The following is a 13,928-nucleotide window of genomic DNA, read 5'->3' as shown; positions in this document are numbered from 1 at the left end:
ATTAAAGGGAATGAAAATTTGCTTTGTTCACTTTTTTTTATTATTAAATAAAGGCATGGGGGCATATATCTCCTATCCCCATTGCCTGGATAACATAGGCACTATACTTGAAGCACCTAATATATCATAATAGAAAGAAGTTACAAATACTGTTTCTTTTCTATTATAATTTAATATTAAGATTTTAGTGTCATCAGATGTTAAAATTTCATACTCCAAAATGTTTTTTTTGTAAAAAATCAGAATTTCGGGCTTTTACCAACACAAATTGGTAAATCCCAGCAGATTTAATGGTTTCAATATGAAGATGGAGATATATATATTTGTATCACTAAAGGGTTAATTTGTACTGCCTATAATGCTGCCAAGGGAAGCTTCTGTACTACAGCTTCTTACATATTGTGCTAGTTTTTTGATTGAAACTGAACTATAGGTTCAAAAGATGCTTGGAATTGAACAGTATCTCTTAATTTATATAAATCTTAACTTTAACAATAGGAGGACATTTTTAAATTAAATTTTTCAATAAACTAATAACTTCTAAAATGATCCTCCACATTTGTGGAGGATCATTTTAGATGCCATTCATCTGTCCTTTCAAGTCTAAAAACTGGCTTTATTTGCAACATTATGGTAGAAGTAACTTTTTATAGAAGATTAGCATTAGCATTAGTAGAGGCATATAATGCAAGAAAGCAAGCTTATGCAGCATCAGCCAAAAAAAAAAAAAAAAACCCACTTCCACTTCACCCCTCCGTTCATTCGAAATACCTGTCCAGCTGAGCCTTAAATTTATTTAGGCTATCAACTTCCACGACAAGGGATGGAAGTCTGTTCCACCAACCAACTACCAGCTGGCTAAAGGCAAATTTCCACACGTCTATCCTACATCTGTCTTTCCTTAATTTGAATTTATGCCCTCTCAGGTGATTATTCTGAGCAAGAGGAAGAAAAGATGATTTGGTATTCACCCAGCGCTTTTTGACTTGGCACAATATAGCCTCAGATGCTGATACACCATAAAGCCACTAAATAAATAAATAAATAAACAAACAAACAAACAAACCAACCCAACGCTTTCAACAAGACCCACAAATAATAATCCAGTGGCATTAAAATCGGGAATCTTGGTGGCCACAAATGTTTAAAAATCATCAATCACCAAAAAAAAGTCTCACAGTGTTGCACACTGTTTCATTGTATGTGTGATAAGTCATCCCCATCTTGCTGAAACCAACAATAACATTCATCTTTATAGAGTAGTGTAGTGGTCTATTAAATCCCAATATAAATTCTGTTGTTGGAGAAGAGAGATCCAATCATGTGGTACTGAAATTGCACACCAAAATTTGAAGATGTAAGAGGCGTTTCATGAAAAATTGTGAGAATTTTCATTACTCCATATCTTGCCGTTTTGGACTGTTCTCATAGTGGAATCATGCTTTATCACTGAAGAAAACACTGTTCAAAATATGAATTCCATTTGCATCAGTATAGACAAGAAAATAATGCAATCCTTTTGTTTTGTCGACTTCTTTAAGCTCGTGCATTTCATGAATATGATGAGGATTGAAGCCTAACTTTTTTTAACATCCCTCTAAGACATGCCCATTTGCAGTGCAAGCCTTCTTGGTGATTTGGGTGACAGCAATACACATTGATTAATACTACCTCCTATATGATGGTGGTTCAATAAAGAATCGCCCTCACCTACTTCCACATATCACAAAGTCATGATATTTTGTATGTAGCATCGTACATATTTATCTATGAAAGGTGTAAAATTTCAGCCCTTTATCTTAATTTGTTTTTCTCTTACCGAGCTGAACGTGTGACGATGTAGCATCATGAGCAAAGTTGAAGCCAGAGCTGTAATCCGGTATCTATTCTTGAAGGGGAAATCTAAAGTAATCCACAAGGAGATGACTGCTGTATATAAGGATGAAGCCCCCATCTATGGCATTGTGAAGCACTGCCATAGACAGTTTAGTTGTGGTCGGACATCGGTAGAATCTGAGCCCATTCCAGGTCGTCCCCATTCAGCCATTGATGGCAGCACGATCAGAAAAGTGGAGTCGTTAATCATGGAAGATCACCAGATATCTGTGCTTGAATTGTCCCAGAAGGTGAAAATTAGTGTGGACTCTGAAACAGTCCTTCATGACCAACTCCATTTATGGAAATTGAGTGCAAGATGGATTCCCCGATTATTGACTGGTTTCCAGAAGGCTGATTGACAACAGAAATCACAAGAGTTGTTAGCCCTGTGCCAAAAAAATGAGGAAAACTTTTTCTCTCATCTAATCACTCAGGATGAAAGTTGGATACACCATTTTGACCCCGAAAGTAAAAAGCAGTCCATGGAATGGCAACATCATGGTTCCCCTATCCTCCAAGAAGGCAAGGGTCCAAGCATCAGCAGGAAAGGTTTTGCTGACAGTGTTTTGGGATGAGAAAGGCATAATAATGACTGATTACCTGCCGAAAGATAGAACAATTACAGGTGTCTATTATGCCAACTTACTCAAAAAGGGAGAAAAATCAAAACTTGTAGGCGTGGCATGCTGTCCAAAGATGTGAGAATGCTTCAAGACAATGCCCCAATTCACACTTCCGAAATTGCAAAAACACAAGCGGCCACTTGTGGATATGAAATACTGCCCTATCCAGCCTACTCACCCGATTTTGCACCATCGGTCTACTTCTTGTTTCCTTCTCTCAAATCATTTCTTCGGGAGACCCACGTCCCTGATGACAAGACACTCATTTACAGAGTCGTGGTTCAAAGACCACCCTCACCACTTCTATAAAAACGGTATCCGTGGCCTCATCCACCGATGGGAAAAATGTGTAAATCTGCACAGTGACTATTTAGAGAATGACTAAAACCTGTGACAAGAATCAACAGGCTAGTTGATGTGAGTGGCTTCATTGTGCCATAATTTTTGGAATGTTGAGAAATAACATTAAAAAAAAAATAAAAATCCTTATAGTTCCAAAAATTTTTGAATAATGGTTGAAAAGTAAAATTCTGGAATTCGTAGCTAAGAGCAAACACTTTTGGACTCGGCACTGTAAATCAGAACAAAACTCAAATTTTTATCAATAGTTTATTCTTTTGCATCTAAACTAACCTCAACACAAGCAAAATACAAATTATAAAAAAAAATTAATCATCGATGCTAATAGCTCAAAGTTCAATAATGTGCCAGCAGAATTGAGCAGTTCATTTCACATGCCTTAGCTTTTACACCACTTGTATGTTGATACTTAGTACATTATGTGCGTGTATACATTAAGACACATTATGCTTATGTGTCAATGCAGCAAACGTGTTAATATTTAATTAAAATTTTTAAATTTAATATTTTTTAATAATAAGCCAAATTTAACTGCAGTTATTGAGAAGGTTGATCTTGCTTTTGTTTATCAATACAGTATCTGATAACCAGTTAGAAAGACCAAAATAGTTTATTAAGCATTTTTGTTTCCATTTATGACCTCAATGTTGAACTGCTACCTAACTTATATTTACAGTTCCTGCTGCTATGAAAAAACTTTAAACAATTTGAAATTAATTTGATGTGAAAATCTGCTCTCATGAATATGGCATAATCTTTCCAATTACAATAGTACTCTGTTAAAGCCACAGGTTGGGGGTTTTGAATACAGTCATATGCTTTATTAGTTTGCCTTCACACTATGAATACCTTATTACCATCTTAACTAACTCTTGGGGAGATAGCTATTTTGAGACAGTATTAGAAAACCAAGTAGGCAGGCAGGATTTTAGCTTGCCATCACTCTCTATTAGTATATCAGACATCTGAAACTCCAAGGAGGATACTCAGGAGTTCTTTAAACTCTTTAGGGTTTAGTCAGAGTCACCACTGTGTGACACATGGTAAAATTTCAAAATCTTTCACATAAATAGGAAATTATGGTAAGGCATTTTTTTTAAGTTTTTTTTATCTCTCGTGGTACAATAGTTTTTAATGATATTCTAGAAATCATACACATTTCTGTCTGCAAAAGTTGCAGAGTTGTCTGCAAGTTTTGCAGACAACTGTCATTAGCAGATGGGCCTTATTATCATATAGTCCATTAAATAAATGTTTTGTTGTAGTGATGTTTTAATGTCTAATATTTTCATAAAAATTTTAATGTAATCTGGTGTCTTCAGTGAGTCATAAGGATGATTAAATGAAAATATTTCATTACAGTTCATATCCCATCTCTGTGTATTGTTTGTTTTTCTTTTGCAATAATGTATAACTTTTCATGTGAATCATAAATATTTTCGTTATTTTAAGTAATAATTGCTGTTGTTTATCCGACCACATTATCAACATAATTTCAGTGAGGATATCCAAAAATTTTTATGTTTATTATTTTTTTTAATTACTCACGTCTTTCATGTAATATTTTCTGTATATTAATTTACATTTAAAATTGATTTGCCCTCAATTATTTAATTTTGTTGTTACAACAAACAAGTAAGTATTATTGTCATACTGCTTTTTAAGGATTTAAAGCTTTCAATGTACTTATATAGTGTACAGGGCCATATTAAGAGGAAGAAAGTCTGGAGGTGCCAGCTCTCTAAATGAGCGAAATGAATATATAAACTGGACACGTTTCATCCAGTGGAGATGGATAGCGTTTTTTTTTTTTTTTTTTCTTCATCCAGGAACTAAAGTCTTGATACAATCTGGATAATACTATTGCTTTTTATGCTTAATGCTTTTCTTGTGTGTTGAATTTAGGACTGTATATGATGTTTACAGTAAAATTTATTAAAAAAAAAATAAGAAATAATAATAATATATTAATTGTAATTGTCTGACAGAAGGATGATATGTAGTTAGTCATTATTATAAGTTAAAATGAAATAAATGCACTTTGACACCATGGAGTAAGTTTTAAGATGTTTATTGAAATTTTATCACATCACTCCACACAATACACTTGGCTACATTTCATGGTATTTGGAGACCTGAAGAAGGACAGAAGCTTAAAATGTAGACAAGTGTATTAAGTGTCAAGTGATGTGATAAAACTTACTCATATGGTGTAAAAGTGCATTTATTTCATTTTAACTTCTAACAGTAATTGAAATGAGGGTTGTCACAGATATTCTTCCAGGAATGACAGCCTAGTACTTGATATTTGCAAGTCTTAAACGCTGATGGAACCAACATTCAGGTCCCACTTGTGTCAAGTGAACTGACCTTTGGTGATGTCCAGTCATTCTACAACCAGAACCACTGCTTGCACCATCATGATGCCTGGACTGTTAGTAACCCTGGGTACACCCATGTGTGAAGAAGGGGTTGAGGGGTGGTATCCATATTGCACAGAGGAGTGCTGCCTCTCTGTGTCATCAGACAGTACCAGGGGATAGATGACTGTCCTTATCTGGTGCTAAACCATCATTGCACTTATTGGAGGCTTGAAGCAGTGAAATCCATGCTATTAATATGATGGAAGTGATGAGAGTTTCCAGAGCAAAATTCTGGCAGCTCTCATCTCTTCCATCATGCAGTATGAGTGGTGTTTTGAAATTATTACAGGCATCATGATGAGATCCAATATTCCTTACATATCAAGAGTACAGCTTTAAAACAGCTTTTGCAGGTCCACCACTAAACAGACCACCAGACCCAAACCTTTTGGTAACTCTATTAGACATCCAGCTCAGCTACTGTGTAATTTCTCTACTTTGCCAAGTTATGACTGGAGCTTTTTTTTTTGTTTATACAGAACACATTGTCAAGGAGCTGGATATATTATTGCTGTGTGTATGCAATATCAAAAAATTTTAATAACTTATACATGATCTCTTCTTTTTACTTTTATGTACTGAATGCATCATTAGTTTATTTCAAACTAATGAAATAAACTTATATGCAAAAAGATCTAAACATCCCCAAAACTTCCTCACTCATTTCATAAATTATTTCAGTTCCAGTCTTAATGACGAGAAGTGACTATTGTGATTGCAAAGTTATTTCTAACTGCCTTCTATAAATTAGATGTTTATAGAGAGCATTAAAGTTTATTAATTCAAAAGTAATTTCATTTTTGCTCTTATAAGTAAAGAAGTAACTCCATATGAAGAAAGGAAGGACACCTTTTTTTTGTGCATGTGTGTGTGTGTTTAACTTTAATAATTATCCATTATTGCTTGGTCACTGGTGGAACCATTTATGCCATTCCATATAGTGGGACTGGAAACCTGGAACAAAAAATGTCCCAGAGCATTTCAAAAGCCTTCTTCAGAAATTGACAGTTGTGCAGATTTTTCTTCTTCCATTTTTGTTAAAAAGTAGATTCATTTAAAAAGCTATAAGTCAGTTCTAGAAAGAAATTACTTAAATGCTCCTTGATCATTCTAAGTTACTCCTGCCTCCCCGTGGCAGAGCCGGAAACCTGCAAAAAAAAAAAAAAAAAATCCATGCTGCTGAGTTTAAGAGGGGCAAATGGACTTTGATACATTTCCTCCACTATACCTCTCTCCTGCTTAAGGTCATCTGACCTGGACAAACATCAACCTGACTCAGGCTAAGACAATGAGAAAGGTTATTAGCCAATAAGAGTTCCTTTCCTTTCTTTTAATACATTGTCTGACAGATCAGTCTAAGAGCAAGATGGCTCCATTCGTCTTACGAAAATGTTTTTCAAAAATGCTGATGGAGCTCTCAAAATTGATAAGTTTACAGTTAGGGGACTTGTGAGAACCACAAAATTAGCCTATTCAGAATCTTTATTAAATCTTTATTAATTTAATTTAATTTTTTTATTTATTATTGCTTTTTTGTGTGGTGTAGCAAAAGTCTGTAGCTTCCTTGCACGTTATTACTAATACTGTAGCTGACTGCCTTTGGAGGAATTTCTGTAAAAGGCCACTCCACTTTCTACACTAAACATTCAAAAACAGTCATACTGGATTGGGACCTGATAGATGTAATTGAAGGTGAAAAAGTCTGAGAATTAAGACTGTCACACACACACACCCACACACACAAAAAAGAATCCTGATCCAAAAAGATGGAAATATTGTTCCAACTCATAACATCATACTTGCTCCCAGTGCCCCAAATTTGCCTAGTAAGTGAAGCCAGTTATTTAAATTGTCACATTGATTCAAAATCTTATATAGTGGTATAAGTACCAAAAGTTTGGCACTTGTAGTCAGTTTGCCCAAATTGTAAAATCAATCACCTAGCCTAATTTAGAATTTATAAGCACCAGAAACTCGGTAAGAAAATATAAAACAGGGCAACCTATTGAGAGGCAAGAAAAACAATTAGTAGTAAAGCCAAAGGACAGATATGCCATTACTTCTCATATAGATGGCTCAATCCTGCCAGGTGTATCTCTAACTGACTTAGCCTGATCTCAATAATGCAACGACAAAATTTAGTTGCCCAAGCTCATAGTACCCTGGTTAGTGCCTCTAACCTGGGCCACCCTGGAATATCAGAGAATGAACATTGTGTGTGTGTGTGTGCGTGCGCATGCGTGCATGTATCATGCAGCAAAACCCAATTTTCCTAGATCTTGTTGCAGGAACTCACCCTGATGACTGTCATTAACCACCCTGCCAACCTTTGTATTATCTGCAAACTTAGATATTAAGCCTGATATACCTTCATCAATATCACTGATAAATATTGAAAACAGTAATGAACCCTGGGGAACTCCATTAATAACATTAATCCACAAGGAGCAGTGCTCATTGATAGCCACTCTCTGACTTCTTCCACTTAACTATCCCTTTATCCATAGTAATAATGCCACATTGCTCCAGTTTGTACATCAGTCTTTTATGTGCAACAGTATCAAAAGCCTTCCTGAAGTCCAAGTACATGATTAAAATTTATTTTTTTAATCCAGTTCCTTGGTCACTGCATCATAGTAACCTATCAGATTGGTTAGACAAGACCGTCCCTTGAAAAATCACTGCTGTGATTTTTCAAGGGACGTGATTGCAGTATAATTGAAATTCTACTTTCCTTTCACTTGTAAACTAACATAAAAAAAATAAAATAATAAAAAATTTTCTTGGAAAAAGCACTTTTGCCAAGAAAAGCAGCAAAAATTTCTTTACTCGTTCTTGCATGAGGAATTATTTAGGGAGAAGAATGCCAGAAAATTATAATCTAGCACGGATCTAAATGATTTTGTGATAATTAAGAGGAAAATGAAAGAAAATTTGTTGAAGCTAAACATAAAAGGCATCTGAGGTCAATGAGATCTGTCGAATAATATTGTTAGGCAGCAAAGCAAACCCAAACCATAATTATGACAGAATCTTTGGATTCAAGGGAGGTCCCTATGGACCGGAGATGTGCAAATATATCTCCAATTGACAAAGAGGATCAAAAAGTGACATGAGTAATTACAAATCTATTAGCTTAACTTTTGTTCCTGGAAAAATAAGGGAGTCTCTGATTGAAGAAATAACACAGGGCCATCTAGACAGGAATGCAATTATACTGCAGTTAGAGCACGGATTCGTTAAGGGGCAATCTTGCCTGACCAATCTGATTGGATACTATGATACAATAATTTCTGGAAAGCTTTGGATATTGTTGCACATAAATAACTGCTGTACAAATTGGAGCAGTGTGGAATTAAGGACAAGTTACTGCTCTGGATAAAGAGATGTTTGAGTGGAAGAAGACCAAGTGGTTATTAATGGACACTGCTCTTCATGGAGTCCCCAGGGTTCAATGCTTGAACCCATTGCTGTTTTCTATATTTAATAATGCTATTGATGAAGGTATCAGGATTAATGTGTAAGTTTGCAGATGATACATACAAAGGTGGGCAAGTGGTTAATGACAGTACTCAGGGTAAGCTACTGCAACAAGATCTAAAAAAAAATTAGGCGGGCGGTTTGAGAAATGGTAGTTGAAGTTTAACACTGAAAAATGCAAGATCCTTCTTATAGGTTGCAGTAATCTCAATCAGTATATCAACTTATGTGGTTCTACACTCATTGTAGTAAAAAATGAAATAGACCTGAGGTAATTTTGCAGTCAGATATGAAGTTTTCTGAGCACTTCAGACAGGCTGCCAAAACTGATCATTGGGTTTTAGCATTAGCAGAGTCATATAATGCAAGCTTAAACAACATTAGCAAAAAAAAAAAAAAAAAAGTCTATTTCACCCATCCATTCACTCCAAATGTTTGTCTAGTTCTGCGTTGAATTTATTTAAGCTATCAACTTCTACAACCACAGATGGAAGTTTGTTCCAGCAATCAACGACCCGCTGGCTAAAGGCAAACTTCCTCACATCTATTCTACAACTGTCTTTCCTCAATTTGAATGTATGCCTTCTCAGGCAGATTATTCTGCACAAGAGGAAGAATCCTATCAGCATTGACGTGCTCAAACCATTCAAGGCCTTATACACCTCAATCAGATCACCTCGCAGGTGCCTAGCCGACAGACACAGTAATCTGCAAAATTTAAGCCTTTCTTCACAAGAGCAACCCTTGTTCTATTCACTGATCTTGTTGCCCTTCTCTGTACTCGTTCCAGCAGCTCTACAACCTTCCTAAAATGAGTACTCATCATTTTAGGAAGGTCAATGTTATGCTAATGAACAAACTGCATATGGGTAGCAGTAACCCAATGCTGGATTAAGACATAGGCTAACAGGGTGGCCATCCATGGCTACCCTGTGCACCATTCTTGCAGGGGCACCAGAAACTGATTATAGCTTGAGGTCACTGCCCTCATGCAGATTTCTACGATATGCAAAGGGGCACCGAAGTAATCTCTCTGTCCAGGACACCGTAATACCTTAGTCCGGCCCTGCAGTAACCCCAGAGAAATGTACCAACTGTGTGATACTACACTCAGGGTAAGTAAGTATGTTTTAAGACAGGAATGGATACTTACTTACACTTAGGGTAGTGGGGAATGAAAAAGACCTATATGTAATTGTGCAGTCAGATGTAAAGTTTCTGAGCAGTGCGGACAGGCTGCCAGAGCAGGTCGTGGGGTCTTATCAAGTTTAAGATTCAGGAATTTTGCTAGCAGGGATAAGGCAATGGTCAGGCCACACCTTGAATACTGCATACAGGTCTGGAGGCCTCATTTTAGGAAAGATGTAGAGTTCTAGATCGAGCACAAAGAAGAGCAACAAGATTGGTGATGTGAACGAAGGGGTTCTCTTACAAAGAAAGGCTTAATTTTTGCAAACTGCAGTGTGTGGCGACTAGGCACCTGCGAGGTGATCTGATTGCGGTGTATAAGGCCTTGAATGGTCTTAGCAGGCTCAATGCTGATGGGATTATTTCTCTTGCTCAGATTACAAACCTGAGTGGGGAGGGGCATAAACTAAAATTGAATATAGACAGTTGTAGAATAGATATGTGGAAATTTGCCTTTAGCTAGCAGGTAGTTGATTGCTGGAACAAACTTCCATCTGTTGCTGTGGAAGTTGATAGCTTAAATAAATTTAAGGAAGAACTGGACAAACTTTTGGAGTAAATGGATGGGTGAAAAGGGAATTTTTTTTTTTTTTTTTTTGACTGATGCTGCATAAGCTTGTTTTCTTGCATCATATGCCTCTGCTAATGCTATTATGTAAAGTCAGATGTGATAGTTCATATCTTATATGGTTTAGCATCAGTCAAACTTTAGCATCAGACAGATTCAGACTGGATTACACATACAAAATTTAGTTGTACTCGTGCTATAACAAATTCCCATAAAACAATGTCATGTAAAGGGAGAGATGACTTGCATTGCATTTATTGAACTGCTGAAACACCCATTTTTAAATTGAAAAAAGCAGTTCTCTCTCAGAGTTGATTGGAGGAATATCATCTGAAGAGCACTTAGAACTGTTCCCCTCTTCTCCTCCCCCCAGCACAACAGTCACTGCATATATCTAAAATTAACTGCTTTTTTTTTCTCTGTCAAAAACTTCAAGGAAATAATATTTATTTCCTTGAAGTTTTGGATGATGAGGGATGGAGTAGCATCATGCAGAATGAGGAGGATGGTATTATCATCCTACATAATCTATACCCCTCTGTTCTCTTTCTGCTACACTTTTGAATAATATTTTCAGTTTTCCAAATTTTATTTGCTACCCAAAAGACTTATATATTAAGTCTATTGACCACTGTTTTGAGGATTAATCAAATAAACTTTAAATGATTGTAAAAAGTTTAATAAATGTTTTAACATGTCATTCTTTATATATTTATTGTTGTTTTATATATTTAACCAAATTGTTACTTGAATATTAAAAATGTGTCTTGAAAAAGAATGAAAATACACTTCACTACATAACACATTTAATGGCTTTTCTGTAAACACAAAATGAAATATACAATGTACTCCTTGGAACGTCTTCAGTTGCAGATGAATTCTAAATTTATTAACAGCACTGAATGTAAAGTATGGATCTATACCCTGTCAACACCAAGGAAGATTGACATAAAATGAAAAAAAGAAGCTATGAGAACAAAGGTTATTGTCCTCATCTGGAATGCTCATAAGTGGCAGCATCTTAGCTGTTCATTGGTTGGAATAGAAGATGCATTTTGCTGCTATTTAACAGACCAGATAATTCAGGCAGGGTGTGGTACTTGCCCAAAGTAAGGACATCCCCCTCTAATAATTTTATAATTTTATTGCTGGATTTTGGGGGCAGGAAAAGTTGGGGATATAGAACCTGATGATTTGAAGAAGGAAGGAACTAAGGTTAGGAGGGGGAAGGAAGAATACTGTTGGGAAAGGTATACACTGAGAGGGATGGACATCATCTTCCCTGTTTATATTACAGAGGGTGAACAGAATGTTGTAATCATCAGTGATGTCTTTTCTCCCTTTTCCAGTAATTTTTCTGTTATTAGGATTGTATTTTCATTCTTCTGTTTGTCTACCTATATATAACTATTGCCTTTGCCAGAAAAAAAAGTGTCTTATGACTTTACCTCAGTTGTGTGTGGTGTTTGTGTGTTAAATTATCTAATATGACATTTTCTTGTTTCCTCCCCAACCTAACTTTCTGTGATAGGAAGTAGAGCTGAAAGTAGTACTCGGAGTAGTTTAAGTGAAACTTCAGGTGTAAGTGGCTCTTCTAGTCGAACATATATTAATGAAAATTCTACATTGGTAATAGAAACAAATGAAAATGGAATTATTAAGTAAGTATATTTCCACTTTCTGGAAAGAATTAAAAAAAGAATATTATAATTTATAGAATTTCATTAAAACAAAAGCAAATTTGGTTGGTTAATATCAGCATACAGTGAACGCCACTTATTGTGATCGCTTCATTCAAGACTCAGCTAAAGTGATAACACTAACCAAAGAAACAAGAATGTTCTGTTTTATTGTACACATTTCTGCTCCATAAACAGAACAAGAATGTTCAGTTTATGCAGAGCAGAAATGTGTACAATAAAAATACGAAAATGGACAGAAAGAAAACTTTTCAGAAATTTAAAAAACTAATTTGACTGTCCTCTATTTCTTCGAGAAAGTTGTCAATAAAAATGAAACTCATAATGTTTCCAGAATTCCATACAAATCATTAGAAACAAATAAAGAAAATATTAAAATCAAGAAAAGGGTTAATGCTCTACTGTAAAACAGTGGTTGGTAGGAGTAGAGATACAATAATTTCTTTTATGGAGAAAACCAACAACTATACAAAATGCATGGAATAAATTCAATAACTGGCCTCGACATATTGGAGTTAAAGAATAAATCAGGATGTTACGTAGTCACTTCCACTGTGCACCCGTCAACTGCAATAAAGGAAAAAGGTGATAACATAAACCAAAGTGCTGGTACAGTCAACTTATTTTTATTTATTTTTTTATTTTATTTTTTTTTTTTAATTAGTAAACATTTGATTGGGACTTCATAAAAGTGATAACATTAAATAAGTGATCACAATAATTGGCCTGCATTTTATTTTATTAAGTCAATTTTAATTGTACTAGTTGAAAGATTGACACTGTGAATAGGTGCAAGAACTGAGATTATAAATGCAGCCAAAAAGTCACATAGCCCACAGTTATAGTTGTTCTTTATCTATTGTATATTTATCTATTATATTGTTGTTTTTTTTTTTTAAATAATAATACAACAATTATATAAGATATTGAAATGGGCATTGCCTTCTCTATATGCATTAGTTGTTTTCCTCATAGTTAAAGATAAGTACCTACATATAGAGTTGCCTGAATCAAATTAGAGAAACACTGTTTAATATTTTCCTTCAGCTTTTGTGTTGTGCAAAAGTTATATGAACAGAAAGCCTTATTTACCAACTTCCAGTAAGGAGATGAACAGTATTATTTTCCAGCAATGCTAGGTGCTCAGCAGCCATTATTTATATTAAAAATAATTAACAATAAAACTTTTTTCTGCACATCTATTCTACATCTGTCTTTTCTTAATTTGAATTTATGCCCCCTTAGGTTCGTAATCTGAACAAATGGAAAGATCCCATCAGAATTCAGCATGCTCAATCCATTTAAGGCCTTATACACCTCATTCAGATCAATGCGCAGGTGCCTAGTCTCCAGCCACTGCAAATTGCAGAACTTAAGCCTCGCTTGGTAAGAGGATCCCTTCATTCCGCTCACTATTATGTTTGGGCCAAGTGTAAAAAGTTATTTAGAGGAGAAAAACCTGCCTCTGAAGGCCGTCCTCATAATGGACAATGCTCTAGCTCACCCTCCAAGCTTGCAGGACTGTGTGCTGCCGGAGTTTCATTTCATCACTGTAAAGTAGGAACTTTACAGTGATGAAGCCCATGGACCAGCAGGTCATCAGTAATTTCAAGAAACTCTACACTAAGCACTATTCCAGAGGTGCTTTGAAGTGACCTCTGACACAGAATTGACCCTGAGAGAGTTTTGGAAAGATCACTTTACTATC

The 13,928-nt window shown here is 35.4% G+C and overlaps 1 protein-coding gene across 1 annotated transcript in view; it reads left to right on the top strand.

Moving 5' to 3' along the window:
• LOC150074942 (uncharacterized) overlaps positions 1 to 13,928 on the top strand; it is a 503,230-nt gene that overhangs the window by 441,106 nt on the left and 48,196 nt on the right. The window contains exon 17 of the mRNA XM_090388998.1: positions 12,052 to 12,181. Within this exon, the coding sequence (XP_090245124.1) occupies positions 12,052 to 12,181 (130 nt within the window). The remainder of the gene's footprint in view (positions 1 to 12,051; positions 12,182 to 13,928) is intronic.

This window comes from Mastigoproctus giganteus, chromosome 14, assembly GCF_048544385.1.
Source record: "Mastigoproctus giganteus isolate SK-2022 chromosome 14, ASM4854438v1, whole genome shotgun sequence".
NCBI lineage: Eukaryota > Metazoa > Arthropoda > Arachnida > Uropygi > Thelyphonidae > Mastigoproctus > Mastigoproctus giganteus.
This window is presented reverse-complemented; position numbering and strand designations above follow the sequence as displayed.